Here is a 22,407-nt window from a genome sequence, read left to right as displayed (position 1 = left end):
TTGGTTGGGGATTATGGAAGTTGAAGTCCAATAACATCTGGGGACCCAACGCTGAGAATCCCTGATCTAGTTAATATTATGTTTGTGAGTACAGGTGAAACTCAGAAAATTAGAATATCGTGCAAAAGTCCATTAATTTCAGTAATGCAAATTAAAAGGTGAAACTGATATATGAGACAGACGCATTACATGCAAAGCGAGATAAGTCAAGCCTTAATTTGTTATAATTGTGATGATCATGGCGTACAGCTCATGAAAACCCCAAATCCACAATCTCAGAAAATTAGAATATTACATGGAACCAAGAAGACAAGGATTGAAGAATAAAACAATATCGGACCTCTGAAAAGTATACAGTGTACTGTGCTTGATTGGCCAGCAAACTCGCCTGACCTGACCCCATAGAGAATCTATGGGGCATTGCCAAGAGAAGGATGAGAGACATGAGACCAAACAATGCAGAATTGCTGAAGGTCGCTAATGAAGCATCCTGGTCTTCCATAATACCTCATCAGTGCCACAGGCTGATAGCATCCATGCCACGCCGCATTGAGGCAGTAATTGCTGCAAAAGGGGCCCAAACCAAGTACTGAATACATATGCATGCTTATACTTTTCAGAGGTCCGATATTGTTCTATTCTTCAATCCTTGTCTTCTTGGTTCCATGTAATATTCTAATTTTCTGAGATTGTGGATTTGGGGTTTTCATGAGCTGTACGCCATGATCATCACAATTATAACAAATTAAGGCTTGACTTATCTCGCTTTGCATGTAATGCGTCTGTCTCATATATCAGTTTCACCTTTTAATTTGCATTACTGAAATTAATGGACTTTTGCACGATATTCTAATTTTCCGAGTTTCACCTGTAGATATATATACTATGATATAGATATAGTGGGCATAATGGAAACATGGTAGAATGCTGAGAACCAGTGGGACATGGTTATTCCTGGATATAAACTCTATAGAAAGGACGGGGAGGGGTGGATTGGGGGTGGGTGGAGTAACACTGTGTATTAAAGAATGGATAGAATCTCACAAGCTAGAAAACCTAGGAAGATCAGAGTCCTCCACAGAAACTCTGTGGGTGACAAGGCTGGAGTTTTTCCACAGAAACTCTGTGGACGTGCTATTGCCCTCCTGATCAAAATGCAGGCAGTGACAGAGTTGCAGAAGGAAAGCAGGGAGGCATCAAAGAGAGATAGAGCTGTAATAATGGGTGAATTCAATTACCCACACATAGACTGGGTAAATTCACAGTCAGGTAATGACAGAGGCCACATTTCTAGACACGCTGAATGACTGTGCCCTAGAACAGTTGGTCATGGAACCAACAAGAGAGAAGGCAACCGTGGACTTAATCCTGAGTGGTGTACAGGACCTGGTGTGAGATGTCAGTGTCATGGAACCTTAGGGAATGGTGACCATAGCGTGATCAAATCCAGCATACATGCGTGGAGAAAATCGCTAAGCAAGTCACAGATTTCAGAAGAGGAAACTTCTCTAAAATGAGGAGTTTGCTAAAAAGAAAACTGAAAGGGAAAATCAGGAGAGTCACTTCGCTCCAGAATGCATGGAGTTTCTTTAAAAAACCACAATAATAGAAGCACATTTAAAATGTAAAAAAGTCTGGGAGAATGCCAGTATGGTTAACAAGTAAAGTCAAATTAGTTATAAAAAGGGGAAGAAGACTTCCTTCACAAACTAAAAGGCCCTGAGCCATTTTGGAAAGACAGTATATAAATCAATCAAACAAACAAACAAACAAAGAGAAAAGAAAGGAACACAAACTCTGGCAGATGAAATCGAAGGAGACAATAAGGGAGGCTAAAAGAGTTTGAGGATCATTTAGCGAAAAGCATCAAGGGGAATAACAAAAACCTCTTTAAATACATCAGAAGCAGGAAACCTGCCGAGGAGGCAGTTAGACCTTTAGATGATGAGGGAGTGGTAAAAGGGATTATTAAGGAGGATATAGAGACTGCAGAGAAGCTAAATGAGTTCTTTGCATCTGTCTTCATGGCAGAGGATACAGAACGTATACCTGTGCCTGAACTGAGCTTCTTAGGGACAGAGACTAAAGATCTAAGTCAGACAGATGTGACAAGAGACAATGTTCTGAACTGTCTGGAAAAACAAATTGCCAGGGCCAGATGGCATCCTCCCAAGAATGCTTAAAGAACTAAAATGTGAAATTGCTGACCCCATAAGAACGTAAGAACAGCCCTGCTGGATCGGGCCCAAGGCCCATCTAGTCCAGCATCCTGTTTCACACAGTGGCCCACCAGATGCCACTGGAAGCCTACAGCAGGAGTTGAGGGCATGCCCTCTCTCCTGCTGTTACTCCCCTGCAACTGGTACTCAGAGACATCCTGCCTTTGAGGCTGGAGGTTGCAAAAATATATAACTTATCTCTACAATCTGGTTTTGTACCAGAGAACTAGAAAGTAGCCAATGTAACACCAATTTTGAAAAAGGGATCCAGGGCCGAGGAAATTACAGTCTGATTAGCTTAACATCTGTTCCATACAAATTGATGGAAAGCACTCTCAAAGATAAAATTGTTAAACATATAGAAGAACAGTCCCTGCTGAAGGAGAACCAGCATGGCTTCAGCAAAGGGAAATCTTGCCTCACTAACCTTTTGGAGTTCTTTGAAAATATCAAAAGGCATGTGGATAAAGGTGATCCACTTTGAGAAAACATAGCAGCAGCGTTGTCTCTAATGTTTTCCATCTGTATGCGGAATGAATTTTGTTCTGAGTAGCAGTATCAAGACAGTATGTGAGCATGTGTGTTCAAAATGGGGCCTTCCAGATTAAACCTGAGCGGGGTCTAAAATTAACTGAGAGGACATAAAAAAAACTTGTGAGCGTGCACACACCTTAGAGGGAACACTGCTTAGCAGTCATGGGATAAGAGGACAGGTTCATGTGTGGATTGGTAACTGGTTAAAGGACAGGAGACAGAGTGTAGGAATAAATGGAACACAGGAAACTGCCATATACTGAGTCAGACCATTGGTCTATCTAGCTCAGTACTGTCTACAAAGACTGGCAGCGGCTTCTCCAAGGTTGCAGGCAGGAATCTCTCTCAGCCCTATCTTGGAGAAGCCAGGGAGGGAACTTGAAACCTTCTGCTCTTCCCAGAGCGGCTTCATCCCCTGAGGGGAATATCTTGCAGTGCTCACACATCAAGTCTCCCATTCATATGCAACCAGGGCAGACCCTGCTTAGCTATGGGGACAAGTCATGCTTGCTACCACAAGACCAGCTCTCCTCTCCATGGACAGTTCACTAAATGGAGGAAAGAAGTGGGGTCCCCCGGGGATCTGTATTCTTCTGGGATTTGGACCAGTGCTCTTGTTCATAAATGATCTACAATTTGGGTTAAGCAGCGAAATGGCCAAATTTGTAGATGACATCAAACTATTTAGAGTTGTGAAATCCAAAACAGATTGTGAGGAGCTCCAAATGGATCTCTCCAAACTGGGGGAGTGGGAGAAAAAATGGCAAATGTGGTTCAATGTCAGCAAGTGTAAAGTGATGCATATTGCGGCCAAAAAACCCACTTCACATATACACTGATGAGGTCTTTGCTGTCAGTGACTGACCAGGAGAGAGGTCTTGAGGTCGTGGTGGACAGCTTGTCGGGTGTCGACTCAATGTGCAGCAACTGTGAAAAAGGGCAATTCCATGCCTGGAATAATTAGGAAGGGGTTTGAAAATAAAACTGCTAATATTATCATGCTCTTATAAAAAATGATGGTGCAGCCACATTTGTGTACAGTTCTGGTCACCATATCTTAAGGACATTGTAGAATTGGAAATGGTGTAAAAGAAGGCAACCAAGATGATCAGGAGCTTAGAGCACCTTCCTTAGGAGGTAAAGCTATAACACCTGGGGCTTTTTAGTTTAGAAAAAAGACGACTGATGGGAGACATGATAGAGATCTATAAAATCATGCATGGTGTGAAGGAAGCTACAGAGATTTTTTTCCACCTCCCTCCTGCATAACACGAGAACCAGGGGTCATTCCATGAAACTGCCAGAAATTTAGGACTGACAAAAGGAAGTACTTTTTCACACAACATATAATCAACCTATGGTTTTCTTTGCTTTGGTATTTGCTTCAACCTATGGTATTCTTTGACAAGATGTGGCGACAGCCGACAGACTGGGTGACTTTAAGAGGGGTTTAGATAAATTAATGGAGGACAGGTCTATCAATGGCTACTAGTTTGGTGGCTATAGGTCACCTCTAGCCCCAGAGGCAAGATCCCTCTGAATATCAGTTGCAGGGGAGTAACAATAGGAGAGAGGGCATGCCCTCAGCTCTTGCCTGTGGGCTTCCTAGAAACATCTGGTGAGCCACTGTGTGAAGCAGGATGCTGGACTAGATAGGCCTTGGGCCTGATCTATAAGGGCTTTTCTTATGTTCTTATGAGTATTGTATATGTAAAAGAAGTGAAAATGGAAGCAATTTAAATTGTGGACTTTCTTCTTCTTTTTAGGGTGTTTGTGCTGCTGTCTCCTTCTGCACCAATGTATACTTTTGTAAACAAACAGATTGCTCCAAAGATGCCCTTTGTTTCCAGCATTTGCTGCTCCAGTTAAAACTGACCCAAGAAAGGATGATCTTAACTTCCCACTCAAGAACGTGGGAGGACAAAACAGCTAGCTCAAGAGACTGACAGCTTTCTGCTTCAGGAAACCTTGCTGCTGTGTAAAGTATGCTTGAATTATCATACAAGAGAGTTCAAACCAGTTTCTAAAAACCGAGAGAGAAATGCCTATATCAGGGCTACACAACCCAAATGCCCCAGTGGGCCAAAACCAATCATTTCTTGGTGCGTGGGGGCTGAGGTGAATGTTTAGGCCCAAAATTTAGGCCATTGATCATTACATTAATACTAAATTAATTAATTAATCAAATCAAATCAAATTAAAATGGACTTCATTAAACTGAATACAATTAAAAGTAATTTAACTGTAATTTAACAGCCTCCCCAAGCTCTCCACCCCGTGAGCAGGTAGGTGGCAGGAACAGTGTCGAGGGGCACATTGCTGCAGGTATGCTGTTGCTTGCTTCCTGCTGTCTCGACCACTCACCCTGGCTCCCGAGCCAAAGGGGGGCTACTGTGCTGATGCAAGAGGTGGGGCACCGCTTGCCTCTCCCAGTTAACCTCCCCCAGCTCCCAAGCCACTCTGCCTCTGTTGGAGCTGGAGCTAACTGAGAAGGAGGGCATTCATGTGCCATGGTGGAGACACAGGGCACATGCAAGGCCTCATTCTCAGTCTGCTCCCGGCCCCCACGGGGAGGAGTGCTGCACAACAAGCATGAATTGCTAAGCCCAGGTTGCATTTGAATGGGAGACTACATGTGAGCTCTGTAAGATAGCCTCTTAGGGGATGGGGCCACTTTGGGAAGAGCACCGGCATGCTTGCATGCAGAAGGTTCCAAGTTCCCTCCCTGGCATCTCCAAGATAAAGATGAGAAAGACTCCTGCCTGCAACCCTGGGAAACGAGCAGTGTTTCTGCTTGTTACTGCTCCTGCTGCCCATCTGACCGCATTCTCAAGCACCTCTGCTTTCGCTGGGGTTGGGAGCAGGCTGCGAATGAGGGCACACGTGCACACCCTAATTCTCCCCTCTGCCTCATGGGGGCAGAGGGGCTCGGGTGCTGGGGGTGAGCAGGGGAGTGTGAGAGGCACCCCTGCTCCTGTAGCTGCACAGCAGACTCCCAATGGCTCAGGAGTTAGGGCAAGCGGTGGAAGGAGGTGAGTGGTGGGGCCACACCCACAGCAACCCCCCCCCCCCGTTACAGTTCCTGCTGTCTGCCTGTGGGAGGCAGGTGCCAGCACTGCAGTCTGTTTCCACCATGGGCCAATGAAAACATGCTCATAGGCCGTATGTTGTGCAGCCTGGTCCATATGGAACTTTTTGGTAATGGTAACGTATGGACAAAAAAACATCAATGCATACATCCGCTGTATGGTTGCCTAGCTGGACTCGTGCCCTATCAAGTCACCTGCTTTTCTATTCCTTGGGCATTCAGCTGCCTAAAAACCTGACCATAACAGCATTCACCCAAGCGTAGGTCAGGATTTCATTTGTAAATTATATAAACTTAGCCTTGGAATGTCCTACAGTCAAAGAGTATACCCCAATTTCTGCAAAAACAAACAAGCCCCCCACCCAGCACCTAGCAAGAATATGAAAACATTACATGGACATATAGCATATGAAGGGCAGCCAAAATTGAAAGGAAAATATCAAAGAACCAGACTGCTGGGGAAAGTTTAATCATCAGTGAATGTGAAATGAGATGTTCTGTCATAGATGTGTGGAACAACGAGGCGCCCAACCATATGACTTCTTAATAAAGTGGCAGAAAATATGAATATGTTTATACAGACTTTTAAAAGCCACAAAATCAAAATGTTTTTATACATAATAAATGAAAATGGGAGGAATATAGTAATGATTTACTAATGTAGCAATTGCTTCCCTTAATGGATTCTGCTTAATTGTGTTCTGTTAAAGCACTCTGGAGTACTAACTATAGTGCCTGGTTTGTTTTTACCTTGCTAATTGTTTAGCACACTGGTGGCCAGACCCTGAAGTCCATGAAGATGTTGTCTAGAGGTGACAATTTGTAAAAGCACTGCAACTGTGCAGCCTCCATTCATTTCAATTGAGGGCCCATAAACACATCATTGAGATGGTTGCATAACAGCCTATTTTGTTGGAGTGCTCAGTCAGGAATACTAGGATTTGGGCATTAAAATTAGCCCTTTCATCTTGCAAGTAATATATGATCTGCTTCTAAACGAGATCACTGCAGGGTCAATATATACCAGTATGATTTATCAAACCATTTCCCCAGAAGTGATCAAAGGACTCTGAGGCAAGACCACAGTCCATATATAAAAGCTTTCAATCATGCCAGTGGGATATTCATATGTCTTATTTGCCAAGTTCCATAATACTAACAATTCTGCTGCTTGATGTTCTCCATAGATTTATATTCTCAAAACATGGCCAGTGCTAAAGAACTCTACTAGGATTCACAAGAGAAGTGATTCCCAATGCCTGTTCACTGGCTGGTTAAGTAGTCGAGTCACACCTGGGGACTGTCTGTACAGACAGACAGATTTCCTTCTCTTGAAGCTCAAGCCAGGCTTTCACTGGTCTTCACAATCACAACCCACTTGACAGTTGTATTGGCCAATGAATGCAACACTGCCTATCCCTCTCCCATGCTCCATGTGGGCTAGCTATCATTTTTGTTTTTTAAAAAGCTCTGGATGTACATTTGTGCACCTCCCTTTTGTTTTTTGCATATGTGTTCATTTATTTTAAACTCAGGGAGTAATGATGTGTGGAACTCCCAAGTGGGCCATTGGGAGAGCTCGCTCACTTGCACTCTCTCCCTCATTGTGATGGGGAAGCCAATTCTCTTTCTTAAATTATTGCTTCTGCCTCTGCTTCAGAGCTAGACAAGTCACAAGTAATGAAGAGTGAAAAGTTAAGTCCACAGAAAGGGCAAGGGGTTGCTATGCCAAGAAAGGGATCAAAAAGCAGATGGGATAAAATGTGGAAGGGAACAATGTTAAACTGGATAACTGAAAAGCACTTCCTCATCATTGCCTGTTTGCACTATGCTAAAGTCCACAGAGATTAAAACATGACTTCTTTTTACTTATAAAACTGGATGCTCCCTGCAAACATTACTTTAAAAATCATTAAAACCATTTTTAAAAATGTGGTTAAATACCAGCCCTTCAGAACAGTTATGTTTCTTCCTCCATGTGTATTGATCTCTCTTAAGTACAAGCAAATTGCTGTATCTTTCTGATTGCTTTTAAGATTGTTCCAGGCAGGAAAGGCAAAGATAACGATAAGTACCTAAATACATTAGTTATTTCATTCTGATACAATCACTACCATTATAATGATGGTAAATATATGAACCATAGATAATTTGAAATTATTATTGCATTTTTAAAAACCCACACAAAAAGTCTGCCTTATGTCAGCTACAAATGTAAAATCACAAAAATAGCCCCTGTTTCCCCCCACCTTGCTCTAGGTTCCCTGCTTTGAAGTAAAATTATTATATACAGCTTGGTATATAATAATTTTACATTTTTTACTTGCACATTTTGGTGTTTTTCTTTCATAATATACTTCCATAACACACTTACTTAGCAATCTTTTTAGTACTATCTAATTACTAAGTATCTCATTTAGTAACATCTAAGATTCCCCTCTGAAAATATCATTCATTCCTTAGCTTAAGAGGAAGTTCAAAAAAGCTCCTTATTTGATCTGAGACTTCTCCGGATGTAAGCAGCACAAGTTAAGACTGACCAATGGGGAGGTACTAGTCTTTCAATGGGCCATGATGGGCTCCCAGGGAGCGATGAAGACATACACACACAGAGACAGAATTTCTGGGTATGGCCAGGCTGTCTGCATGCCTGGATTTGCTCGGCATATCTGTAGAGGAAGCCAAGAGTTGTTATTCTATATGGAACTGCAACTTCCTTCAACTCTAAATTCAGGCCAAAAGGCCATAGTCCGTGGTTTACTTAGTCTCTGCAGCCTGGAGTTTAATTGTAGACCTAGAATATTTGTGTTTGTGCTCCATTTTCCAGTGCTACTTTCTTTTAAAACAAACCTCTTTAATACAAAGTTTGTTGGCTCATACTTAAGACTACTGAAGTGGAATGTAATGTGGCCTGTGGGCCCACTTCAGAGGACTGGAACTAGCTGTGCTGCCCAGCATGCGGTGCGGAGGGCGAATTTCAGGGCTCCCCACCTTTCCCTCAGATTGCCTTGTGACTGACAGAAATATGTCCCTAAATGTCGTGAATACTTGTGTGTGTCACAGAGTGCTTCCTGGGGAAGGAGTAAGGAGTGACATTTGATCCCTCGTCACTCTTTCCCTTCTTGAGGGCTGTGTGACCCCCCGGGACAGATTTCTACCAGTTACCAGGCGGCCTGAGGGGAAGGTAGGAAACCTGAACTTCTCGGCCCCACCCCATCATGCACTGGGCACAGCTTTAGTGAGAAAGGTGGGGCTGAAGCAGGCAAGCAGCTCTACATTCCATGCTCACTTTGGTAGTCCGGATCTCAGCCACTGTGATGGAGAGTGCCTAGCCTCCTTGGCATCATGCTTTTGCAGGATCTTCTGTTCTAAAAGTATAGTCTGGATTATCCATCTCTGAGCTGGAAAGCAAATAGAGGTTTTCCTTGCCTCAGGTAAGCCCTACCCACTGAGTATCTAATTCTAACATCTCCTGAGTATTGAAAAGGGATTTTGGTAGGTGGCAGCCTAACTCTCATCAAACCAGACAGACTCTCTCCTGCTGTGGGCAGTTTGTTGCAATTTGTAATCTAACAGATACTAGATTTTAATTAGTTCTTCCCCTAACAATCTTACTTAGCTCAATGCACATCATGAAACTGGACTCACTAACAACCTTTATGTGCAACCTTGGCTCTTTCCCTGCCTGCTTTCCCCTTTGTTACCTCTTTTGATTCACCTTTGGGCTATAAATTCCTGTATGAAGATCTACATGCTATATAAATGAGCAAGTATTATTATTTTCTTGTTTCTTTTATATCAATAAGATTACAACAAGCATAACAATTATATATTTATTGTTATTGTTATAACATAGAATATGTTTTATATATATACACACACACACACGTGTGTGTGTGTGTGTATAACAATTATATATGTGTATAAGTATTAATTATGACTGTTTCCTCAAATTGGAGGTTTTCTTCTAACCTTTGAGTTCCTTGGGCATTTTTTTTGAGCCAACAGGATAGAGCAAGATATAAATCTAACAAATAACAAAATAAACAAGAAGCTTACTTTTGCAAAGCAGAGGTTAGATACCTAAAAGCTCAATTAACAAACAAACACACACACACACACACACACACACACACACACACACACACACACACACACACACACACTTTCATCTGACTCCAGGATCTGGATTTTGAATAGGTGGTGGAAGTACAAGTTTTTACAAGTCTGCATATAAGTCTGATTTTAATTTTCTAACATTCTGAGCTCATTTTAACTATTCAAAGTAATTCAAATATATTATCTCTTGCCGCAATCCTGTAAGGCTATCCAGTAGTATTATCCCTTAATCATAGAGAGCGTGGGAAGACTAAGGCAAGAGTGACTTGTGAACTCAACACTTACTGAGTTCATGACCGAAGTGACATTTGAACTATTTCTGCAGCTATTATGCTGCATAAAGCTCTCAGTCATAAAAGGTTGCATATGCCATTTAGCCAATAAAAAATTAAAACAGAAGAATCAAAATAGTCATCTAGCCAGACATTTTTTTAAAAAAACACCCTCCTCAGTGGAATAGCTGCTACTACAGAGGAACATGACTGATCTGGGAAGGGACCCAAGTCCTGGAATCTACAGGAAACCTAAATTAAACCCACATTTTAATCATATCTCTACGTGACTCTCTCTGAATTCTGGAAGCGTCCCTTGTGAGAAACACAGCTGGTGGAGTATTTTAAGTGCAATGATGTCAGCTAGATTTTGATAGGCTTCTGCATAAGGTGACACTTTAATGGGGAAATTCATTATCTTTCCCACCAGACGATGGCACTCTCCACCTCTGCAAGGGAAGCATTCTGACTGTGCTACTTTTAGCTGCACCAGCAGTATCTATGAGCAAGACTGAAAACACAGAAGGCACCGGCTTCTAGTCCTTTTCTGCTGCTGCAGAGGCCAGTGTTATGGTAAAAAGGCCAAATGGGGGTGCCTTTCCATCTGCTCTCTGTGTTGAGGTGTGTCCCTACTCAGAAAGGCCTACTGTGACTTTTACAGCTCCATAACCAGGAGCTTTTGCCTTTATTGCATCTTCATGGCTGATCAGGGAGCTCTACAGCTCTTAATTAGGGATGTGCACGATATTTATCGGCGCCGGCGGGGGTAGGGCTTTAAGGGCGGGGGAGAGTGTACTCACCCCCCCGCCGCGTTTCCCCCGCCGGCGCTCTCCGAATTTGAAGCCCCTCGGGGCGGCAGCGTTCCTCCTTGCCGCCCCGTTTGCCCCCTCGGCCGGAAGTGGCCGGAAGTTCCAAGCGCGCGTGCGCCCGTCGTGCGCGCGCACGCGCGCGCTCGGAACTTCCGGCCACTTCCGGCCGAGGGGGCAAACGGGGCGGCAAGGAGGAACGCTGCCGCCCCGAGGGGCTTCAAATTCGGAGAGCGCCGGCGGGGGAAACGCGGCGGGGGGGGTGAGTACACTCTCCCCCGCCCTTAAAGCCCTACCCCCGCCGGCGCCGAATCACCGAATCTGCCCCGACACCCGAAACGTTTCGGCGGCCTTTTCAATGGCTGCCGAAACGTTTCGGGCACAAGCCTACTCTTAATGCAGAATCCATGTAGACAAAACAAATCTGTTGGCAATCCTAGACCCTGCATTTGGCATCAGGGAACTTTTAACCTTAGGAAGCTAGGTAGAAGTCCTGCTCTGTTCATTCAGCAACCATTTATTTGTAGCACACATCCTGTAGGGGCCTAAGTACTCTCAATTGGTGCCTTATTCTCAGTCTGCCCTCCCCTGTGTGGCCACTGTCCATTCTACCCCTGTATATCTCCCCTGTATATCTTCTTCTTCCTGCTTGCAGTCTCTGCCTGCATGATAAGATACACATTGCATTTTCTTCCAGACTTAACGTAACCTTGCATCAACTCAAGCCCTCCCTCCTACTCCAACTTGGACTGAAAAGACATCCGGGTTGGCAAGAGGCAAGCTTTTCTGGTGAGGATGTTCCAGATACAAAGGGCCTTGGCTTTTGTGCCCCCCCCCTCAGAATTCCAAATTGATTGACCTCCTGGAACCAGCTCTCACCTGCCTTTTGGGCCGTGATTGTGTCTTGGCCCCTCAGTGAGTTACCTCAGTCTGGCTTGTCTTCCAGGATCTGACTGCTGCACCTTTAACAGCAACCTTGAACTACTCTCAAGCAGATGAAGCTTTTCCCTCTCATTTAAGTTCAAGTCAACACAATATTTATGTATAGAGATACGGTTTTATTCTGTTGTTGACTGCTTCTCTGTTGGTCTATGTGAGCTAATAATAAAGAAAACTTAACTGATGATAACGTGGGTGTACACACACCTTTGGTATACTTCTATATTTCAGATGAAAAAATTTTTTAAAAAAGATTTTCACACAGGGAATTACTTGTATCCTTCTCTGTGTAAACAGCATGCATAGGTGATTGTTTTGGGACAAACATGCAAGTGATATGGCATTATTGTTTTAAAAAGTGTGTGTCATGTGAAGAAGTCCTAAATTATTTGTCCATGATATATACACAGATGGAATAGGAATGTTGGTTCTCAGCTCTAGCTCACTCTTCAGCATTTCCACTTGTTTTCCTGCTGCAATCTGTTGTACTCAACAACTGACAAAATCAGTTATATCATTGCTAGTGCATCTGTTAGCATGAATGGCCTTGAGGTAGTTACAAATCTCAGCCATTCACTGGGACTACACATGACGTGCCCCCCTAGACATTACTATGGGAACAAATGAAGTAGCATACTTGAACTCTGCACATTATAAGATCTGCAGTAATGAGAATAACTCTTCATAAGTAAATAATCCTTAATTATTAGGAAAGGAAAGCTTGTGCCATCGAGTCAGTGTTGACTCCCTGTGACCACAGAGCCATGTTGTTTTCTTGGTAGAATACAGGAGGGGTTTACCATTGCCTCCTCCCGCACAGTATGAGATAATGCCTTTCAGCACCTTCCTATATTGCTGCTGCCCAATATAGGTGTTTCCCATAGTCTGGGAAGCAGCGATTCGAGCCAGCAACCTCTTGCTCCCTAGGCAGGTTGCTTCCCCACTATGCCATTAGGTGACTCCTTGATTATTAGGGGCAGGGATTGTCCCTCTGCCCCACCTCTCAACTGGCTGTCCTGCTTTGGTGTCTGTGATGACAAAGCCCATTCTTGACCCAGTTTTGATATAGTGCCATCTATAATTCCAACCCACATCCATAATGCAAGCTAATACAATTGCATATAGGGACTGTTCTTGCGAGCAGTCAAGACTGGACTTGGCTGCCTGTGAGAATCGCCAGGAGCTGAACATCTCCCAGCGGCAGCCTCAACAGCAAACCCACCAAAGAAGCCTGCCAGTGCTTGCAGCCGGTGCTGAGACACTGCAGGGGTCACCATGGTGCCACAATACACCATGCATTTGCAGGGGTGTAGACTTCTCAATTTCCCAATGGGAGGGGTGGTCTTGCGGTAGCAATCATGAATTCTTCCCTTGCTAAGAGGGTCCACCCTGGTTTGTAGTTGAATAGGAGAATACATGTGAGCACTGTAAGATATTCCCCTTAGGGGATGGGCTCACTCTGGGCAGAGCACCTGCATGCATAGAGCACCACTAGCTTTTCTCCTTGTTATACTACTTCTAATTAGTGGTGTGCACGGAACCGTGGAGGTGTGGTTCGACACCATGGGGGGTGTCTCCCTTTAAGGACAGGGGATGGTGCACTTACCCCTCCCGCCGCTTTCCCCCCACCGGTGCTCTGTTTTTTGCCAAATCCATGGGGGGCAGCATATCTCTCTGCTGCCCCTTCCCCCGTTTTCGGCTGGAAGTTTCGACTGCGCGTGTGGCCGCTGTGTGTGCACACACGCCGCATACGTCACATGCGTGGAGGGCACACGTGCAGCCGAGACTTCCGGCCACTTCCGGCTGAGAACGGGAGAAGGGGTGGCAGAGAGGAACGCTGCCCATGGATTTGGCAAAAAATGGAGCGCCAGCGGGGGGAAAGCAGCGGGAGGGATAAGTGCACCCTCCCCCACCCTTAAAGGGAGATCCCCCTCAGCACCGAGCCTTCAAACCTGTTCGGAGGCCTTTAGAATAGCCTCCGGATCGGTTCGTGAGCATCCCTACTTCTAATAAGAAAATTCTAGAGTGAAAGGGCTCTGAGAGGCAGCCGGGCCTCCCAAGAAGTTGCTGAGCTGCTACAAAGACAACACAGGAATGACTGTGCTGTTCAACTGACTGTTGAACTTGAGCATGAGAGTTTGCTGATGCTACCTGGCAGCCGGGGAGGGGCATTGCCTCCCCCAGGAAATCCAGAGGAGAGTTTGTCCTGCCCCCACCCCCTCACCAGCATCCCAATGGGAGCATTGCCTCCTCTGGGAAATCCCGGAGGAAACTTGAGACCTGCCACCCCCATGTTGTTATGCCCTGTGCACTTGCACAGTACATTGTGGGATTTCTGGGGACCGGGACGATGCGTTCTGGCACTGCACCTCTGCGCTGCCTGGGGCAGACGCATGTCACGGGGGCGCGTGATCCATTCACCCAGGCTCTTCACATTGATTGTCTGCAAGGAAGGCAAGGTTAACAAACCTTCCTCCCTGCCCGCCCAGGCTCGCAATCACGAGAAAGTGAAAGCAAAATATGATAAATTTAAAAGTAATAAAGGGCCCTGCTCAACAGGAAAATACAGATTCCAAAGCAACTCTTTCTTCAGTCTGGAACTCACTTGTTAAAAGTGTTAGTCAAAAACAGATAATGAGGTGAGTCTCACGATCAGTGAGACTCGCTATAAGGGTGTTAGCGGAGAGAGCAGGCTTAGCCCGCTCTTCCCACAGACGATCAAGGCAGCAGCCCTGGGCGGCTGGATTGGCCGACTACACGACTGCCAACTCTGTTGTGGAGCTGGCGGGGGCTGCGGGGATTGAGGGCCATGTAGCCCCCGGAAGCTCCAAGATGCTCCATGTGAGCACGCAGGGCATGCTGGAGAGACCCCCGAGCCTAGGAGGCTGCTTGCAGCCTCCCAGCGGGGGTCTCCTCGTGTGTTGCCATGGCAATACACGATCCAAAAAACGTGGTTAATGGAGTGCTCGCTCTGTTAATCTTGTTTTAGGTGAGGGCTACTTCAGAGGACTACCTGCGAGCCCGGTGGTTCTCACGCTCACCCAAAAGTGGGCTAGGCTCCCTTAGCCCACTTTTGGCTGATCGTGAGAATAGCCTCAATCATTCCTTGCCAAAACATTTACCCTTCCCTTATTTCAATGGTCTATCTGTACCTCTGAAATGGTAACTTTGCAAGTCTAGACTTTTGAACTGTATACAGAATCTAATGGAACACTACACCCTCTTTAATTTATTTCATGAATTTAGAGGCTGCCCATCAGCATAAGCTCCTGGGGTGGCATACATTTAAAATAATAAACCAAACCCATAACATTCAAGTAAGAACACAATATGAAATTGCAGAAAAAGCTGCCATTGCCTACACAAAATGCTGGAATGCCTGGACAAATAAAGAAGTGCTGTATGTGCCTAGCACTGAAAATACATCCAATTTTGTAAGAGGCATGTTTTTCTTGGGAGGACATTCCAAATACAAAGTGCCATAACTGAGAGAGTCACTAGCCACCTAAACTCAGATTCTAGAATAGGAAATGGATTCCAGCTTTAAAGGAAGTACTGTCAGTGTCCACCTGATTGTGAAAGTCTTGTTAACACTGGCTGGTCCTAAATTAGCACCTTGATTTAGTTCAGCTCCCTAATTGGGCCACAGCCACAGAAGTGAACCCCTCCTTGCCTACAAGGTTACTTATGAAAAAGGAGGATTTTGTCTGTGTGTGTGTGTGTGTGTATTTGGGGGGTTGGGAATCAGACTTTGCCCATTTCCTCGGAGAACTGCTGCACATCATATTGCCATATAAGTAGTTGCCTTCTGCCTTAGTAAATGCCTATGTCCGAAAACAGGGCTGCACAACTTTTGTTCTCCTTCAGATGTTGACCTACAACTCCCATGATCCCTGACTATTAGCCAGAGGTTATGGAAGCTGTAGTCCAGCAATAGCTGGAGGGCCAAAGTTGTGCAGCACGGTCTTAGAACCAGCACAGGATCACTATTGTAGGGCTTGTAGAGTTAGAAAAATTGGAAGTATTTTTTAACCTTGTTGTTGTCTTTCAAAGTTGCCCATTCTTTTTTATTCTCTGCCTCCCCACATCTTCCTATACTCAAGTGCTCTAGATAAATGTAATACTGCAAGTTCAAGGCACTCTATATGCCCAAGAGTGCTGAAATGTTGCTAACCTTAACAGAAGTAGTTATATTTATTTATTTATTTATTCATTCATTCATTCAATTTTTATACCGCCCTTCTGAGCTGGCTCAGGGCGGTTTACAATTAAAAAACAGAAATAATTAAAACAACTAAAACAGAAATACAAATATAAACACCAATTTAAAAACATCTAAAAAAACAATTAAACTATCAAAACAAAACCCTGAAAACCAGTTTAGCATTAAAACAATTAAAACTAATTAAAAACCCTGAAAGGCCAGGCCAAACAGATGGGTTTTAAGGGCTCTCTTGAAAGACAGTAAAGAATTAAGATTACGAATTTCTGCTGGGAGTGCATTCCACAGCCCAGGAGCAGCTACAGAGAAGGCCCGCCTCTGAATCACCACCAAACGAACTGTTGGTAACTGGAGACGGACCTCCCCAGATGACCTTAACGTGCGGTGGGGATCATGTAAAAGAAGGCGCTCTCTTAGATAACTCGGGCCTAAGCTGTTCAGGGCTTTAAAGGTAATAACCAGCACTTTGTATTTTGCCCAGAAACATATCGGCAGCCAGTCAGTCACAGACTGAAACTGATCCAATCTGATCCAAATATGTGCTCAATATAAGTCAGCTGTCTCACAGGGGCCCTGGTAAGGGAAATGGTATTCTTATGGACCACAGCCACTCCACCCCCCCCGCCCACTTCCCCTGGCCTGCTCCACGACAGAGTAACCTGGTGGGAGAAGCTGAGCCCACACTGGACCATTCGCCTCCCCCAACCAGGTCTTGGTTATACATGCCAGGTCAGCTCCCTCATCCACAATCAAATCGTGGACAATTTTGGTCTTATTCTGAACTGACCTGGCATTGCAGAGGAGCAAGGCCAGATTCTGTGGGTCGTTGGAGCTCTTCCCCGAGGCCGAAGAGTTGACAGAACAGTTGGAAGTGGAAACAGTTACTAAATTACTGATTTCCCTTCCCCTGTAACGGCCAGCTACTCTGCCAGCGCCAATTCTTCTATTCCCCACCACTACAGTAATAGCTGCCCTCGAGCTGCTAGGCACACCCCCAGCACCATCCCACTCAAGAGAGCCCAAACACATGTCTGAAAGAGGCCTGGCCCAACCCAACCCCCCCAGCCCCACCCCCACCCCCGAAAGCCCAGCCCCAAAGGCCGGCCCCCTTTGGCGGCTGGCTTTGGTGGCGGCCGGACAGCCATGCCAACGGCTAAGCCTATGGCGAGCCTCCTTGCTTTTAAGCTTGCAAGCCCCAGAAGCCACTCCCCTCACAAGCAGCTCCCAGTACAGGCAGCAGGTGGTGGAACTTGGGCAATCTCCAGCAATCTGGGAGGCTGGCAACAAGCCAGCTGGAACTTGGCAGCCGACAAGCAGGCTGCACTCCATTTGTTATAGGGAAGGTTGGGAGGATCCCGGCATCTAAAGAGACTGGAGGAATCAACTATGTAATGAGGAGCAGATGTAGCCTAAAGAGGGCTGGTTACAACCTATGGAACCCCAAGGTGTGATCCAGGGGAATGCATTCAACATTCAAGGCCTTGGAAAAGTGGGGTAGGGATTTCAACCTTCTCAGGTGAGGAGGCATTCTTAGACAATGGCACAGTGAGACTGAATTAATGGGGAAAAGGATGAGGACGTCACAGCCCTTTGGTTGTGTTTGCTTGGCCAGTCTGATCTGCAGAGGGGATGACCAGACAATGGTCAGGCAGCTGAGTCAACAGGGACATCTGAACCTTAACATCTGAATTCCAATGTATATGAGCAACTTCTGTGAAGTGCAATGGCTTCATCAGTCTGAACATCAGAGGATTTGCTTAAGCAGATCATCTGAGATATTTTAGAGATTATAGGTGCAAGCAGACAAACAACACTAGATGCTTATCCATGAGATCATGTGAGCACTGCTGGAAAATGTTTTAAATAATTTTCTGTTTTGTTCCCAGTCACTGACCTAAATGTTAATATAGATCCATCCAAATGTTGATGATCATGTGTGAAGTTTAACTCATGCAAAGTTCCTTTTCTGTTGATGCTTGCACAGAAGGAAAAATGATCTATCCATAATAGGATTAAAAGTTTCAGATAGCTAAGCAGTTACATAATAACTGCAGCCGACATCAGTAAAACATGCTGCTAAATTCATCCTAAGGCATGCAGTATATGCATCTGTAAAGGTGGAATGAAACACAAGCATTTGCTGCATTTCATTGGTGGCTTAAAGAACGCTGAACGTTTGTCCCATTCTTCTTCCTTGGCTCTTCATTTAGGACAGACTTTATACTGAAACATTATGCAAATGGGAACCAGTTCTAACAAGAACTTCAGGTAGATGTGTTGGGTGAGTCATTAGAACCACCACCACCACCACCACCCCCGCAAAAAAAAAAGAAGTAATAATAGGATAATACTTTTATGAGGACCAACTAAAACATTACAAAGTAGTGAGCAAGTTTTTGAGTTCTCTAAACTGAAGACTTCGGAGCTTTTCCAGTCTGCCCAGTTCTCTCTCTCCCCACTGCCACCTTTTTGTTTGTTTTGCTTAATATCCAGCAGCCTGAAGAAGAGTTCTGGGATGTGTGAAAGCTTGCTTATCGCTTTGTCATAATAATAAAGATATTGCCCTTGTGTTACTTTTGGATTTGGCCTTTAAGTAAAACCTGTAAGGCATGTTTAAGTCACATATATTTATGCTTCTATTCCATTATGAATGTTAACCTGTCTCTGGTTCTCAGGGCTGAAGATATTATCCCCAGCACAGCATCCCTCCAGTGGCTCTTGCTAGTGTCTATCATGTTTCTTTTTTAGACTGATTTGGGGACAGGTAGTCATTTTTATTTATTTACTTATATCTTTGTAAACTGCATTGGGAACTTTTGTTGAAAAGCAGTATATAAATATTTGTTGTATTTGTATATCAGAAAGTTTCACAAAAATGACTGTTCCATCACTAAGCTAAAAGTCCCTTTCTTGTTCCTATCTCTCCTTAGCCCTTCTGTGCATTCAATATCCCCTTCCCTCATTCCCACAAACTCTCACATTTATTACCTGTGCTCGGTGCTCTCCAACTGCAAACTGTATCATAGCAATGCCTGGGTTATGGCTGTCGTCAATCCTTTCCACGGTGCTGGAGTCTATTTTCAGGTCGCTGCTGATTTCTGCACTCTGTATAAAGTCTTCTGTTTTTAAATCTTCTACCTTCTTCAACTCTCCATTGGCCAATTGAATAATTGACCCTTTCATGAAGTAAGGAGGCAGTGTAGGAGGAGCTGCTGCTGAAGAAGGTATGGACTGGACCAGGGGGAGGTGGATCTGGGCCTGCACCACTGCTGCCGGGTAAGCTGGCTGACTTCCTAGTGATTCAGCACTGAAATTCTCACTCTTCGGAATGGCGGTTGTGACAAACGTATGAGGCACTGCTGCCAACTGGGGAGATGATGTGGCTATAGCAGGTGGTACCCCTGATGAGTCGATGTCCGCACTGCCAACAGGTATTAATAGGGGTTGAGTGCCAGGGATCACCAGGTGCTGTGATAGACTTCCAGGATAGCCAAATGCTTGCTGTTGACTGCTCAGATAGCCAATTACCGGTGGCTGAGTCCCAGTGTAGAAGGCCGCAGCAGGCAACCCAACAGGGAGCTGCTCTGAGGCGCTGTGGGTGGTCTGAATGACAGTGTGAGGGGACAAAGTGGCAACTGTTTTCACCCCTTCGTGGCCCATAGTCTGTTGTGGAGATAACGCATAGGATCGGTGGGCTGGTTTTCCTAAATGCAGGTTTCCCTTTTCACTGAGGGCTGAAGGAGGTGTTTCTCTGTTGGTGGCCTGCTGGACCTCCATATCTGCAGTAGGTGTGCTGCTGTTCGGGACGACCATAACAGAGGACCGGACACCGGAGGAATCCCGTGCAATGTAATCAGCAGGACTCGAGTGGACCACCACGTGTCTGGCCTCATAATGATGAGGAGATGGTTTATTGCCTGATTTGACTAGACTCATGTCTGAGGATGGTGAGATGCCATACCGCCGACTCTTTTCTATCTCCCCATTCAGCATTTCTTTTGTTTGCATAGCCTGCAGCCTGCTGCTCTCAGATTTCTTGGTGGACTCCCTGGTGACAAAATGGCCTCCAGAATCCGTATATTGCACCACCACCTGGGAGGAGGGACCAAGAGTGAAGGTATGGTGAGGGTGCAAATGGACTGGAATGGCCGGAGGAGAGACATTTCTTACAGCACTCTGAGGAGAGCTGGAAATGTGGACATACTGGTTTTGCTGGGATGGTGGAGGAGATCCTGCTGTGATCAGTCCAGGTGTCCTGACGAGATGCTGCTCAACTTTGTGCCCTTGCTGGCTTATGTTGCTCATGCTGGCCAGCAAAGTGGAATAAGCCTCCAGCTGTGAACGCTGGGATGGAGTGGTTGCAACAGAAGTGGCAGATGCTGCTGTGCCAGTTGCAGAATTGGCTGTTGGGGAAATCAGTGGGGAGGGGATGAATCCGGCGTATGGTCCACTATACTGGGGCCCAACGAACTGGAAAGTGTGCTGCAGGTGCGTGTACTGCACTGGGGATACAGGTGTCCCTGCCTGCGAGAATGCCGGTGAGTACACTGTAGGAAGTGTGGTGGTGGCTGGAACAGACCTTGGAGCACTAGGTGGGGAATAATCTATTCCTGTAGAAAGTGATTTGTGTAAACCTATTCCCTGTTGTGAGCCAGCCTCCACCAAAGTCCCTCCAGGCCTGTTCCGCCCACTCAAGCTGCTCTGGCTGCTGGTTGTACTCGAGAGCCATGTTAAGTTATCTGCACGGTGGTTGTCAGTGGCCAGAACTAACGGCTTCACCTCAGAAGGCAGGCTAGTAGCAGGGATCTCTCGCTTTTTGGGTGGCAGGCTTTCATTGCTTCTCTCCTGGTTGGATTTCATTTTTCACTGGCCCCTGCCCTCCACTTCTGTGGTTTCACTGCCTGGCTGGCTCTGATTTCAGTCTGCTAAGCGGAAAGTCACATTTGATTTCTGAAGGGGATCCAGAGACTTCATGAGGAATCATCTCCTTGAAAGTACAATCCTCCACAAGCTGCTCTGGAATGAGAGAGAAAGAGAGAAAAAGAAAGAAAGAAAGAAAGAGAGATAAAAAAAGAGAGAAGAGGAAATCAAAATACTAGCAGTAAGAAAAAGAAAAGAAAACTACTATAAAATCACAAACAGTTATTTTGCTCAGAACTCCAGCTATTGGGTCTGTAGCTATATCATAAAACAAGACACACCAACATAACATGATTAAGGCTTTTTGCGAATCAGAATAATTGTTGCCCTTGACAAACACCCAAGTGCAGAATTTTCAGAAGTGCATTCCTTAGGCTGTGATCCCACATACATTTACATGGAAACAAATCCCACTGAATACAGTGATACTTACTTCCAAGTAAACATTTACATATAAAATCAGGCTGTCAGTCACTTTCTTTTCCATCTTCACTGACATAAATTATAATTTAATACATACTTCAGTGAAGTATGTATCCTCAATCTTTCAATTGCATTATTCACATATTGCATGATGGATACTTTTGTAGAATACCTGCATAGTGTATCAGGCACTACAGCTTTTTAGTGGTACACAACATAGATGAGTGGATAGCTAGATTTAAGCTAGTTCTTACTGAGCCAATGATATGATGGAGATAATGTAGTAGTATGGATTAATCAGACGATAAGTAAAAACATGTTTTTGATACTTGTAAAAACAAAAAGAACCACCCCCCATAACACCCCACCCCCCACAACTGAGAAAAAGGTTTCATAATTGCTAAAAAAGTTAACTATTACACAAAGATTATTGTGTTTTTGAAAGCTTAAGTTGGGCATTCCTTGTGAACATTCAGTTTTGTTTGAGTCAAGATCAAAAGCTGCATTTTCCCTTTCAACTCAAATAATTGCCTATGTTTTTCAGCTAACAGCTAGGGATGCTTACAAGAGTCTCCCCAACCAAATTTCTTCTGGGGTTGAATGTTAGTGATTTGCCATTCTTCTGTTTCCAGAGTTTGTTTAGACTGCTGTGCATGCAAAGGTTTACAGCAGTTTTCAACTCAAGTCTCCTTTTCCCCATTACCTATATGCAAAAGTGCACTTGCACATGGATTAACACACTGTCCATATGGAATCCTGATGCAATTGCACACTAGGATCATGATTATTTTATGTGCAATTTACTGTGGCAAACAGTACATCACAAAATGCATGGAGTACTGTGGCAAACTGCATATGCATGAAT

The 22,407-nt window shown here is 44.8% G+C and overlaps 1 protein-coding gene across 15 annotated transcripts in view; it reads right to left on the bottom strand.

Annotated features, from left to right (window-relative positions):
• Positions 1 to 22,407, bottom strand: part of ATXN1 (ataxin 1) — a 360,243-nt gene that overhangs the window by 14,384 nt on the left and 323,452 nt on the right. For 13 of the 15 annotated variants that reach the window (XM_053246298.1, XM_053246300.1, XM_053246297.1 and 10 more), the window contains one exon: positions 19,188 to 21,215. In XM_053246298.1, the coding sequence (XP_053102273.1) occupies positions 19,188 to 21,059 (1,872 nt within the window). In that variant the 5' untranslated portion in view covers positions 21,060 to 21,215. The remainder of the gene's footprint in view (positions 1 to 19,187; positions 21,216 to 22,407) is intronic. The other 2 variants (XM_053246305.1, XM_053246307.1) reach the window with 1 other exon arrangement.

Source organism: Hemicordylus capensis, chromosome 4, assembly GCF_027244095.1.
Source record: "Hemicordylus capensis ecotype Gifberg chromosome 4, rHemCap1.1.pri, whole genome shotgun sequence".
NCBI lineage: Eukaryota > Metazoa > Chordata > Lepidosauria > Squamata > Cordylidae > Hemicordylus > Hemicordylus capensis.
Note: the sequence above shows the minus strand (reverse complement) of the source record. Positions and strands in the feature narration are given on the sequence as shown.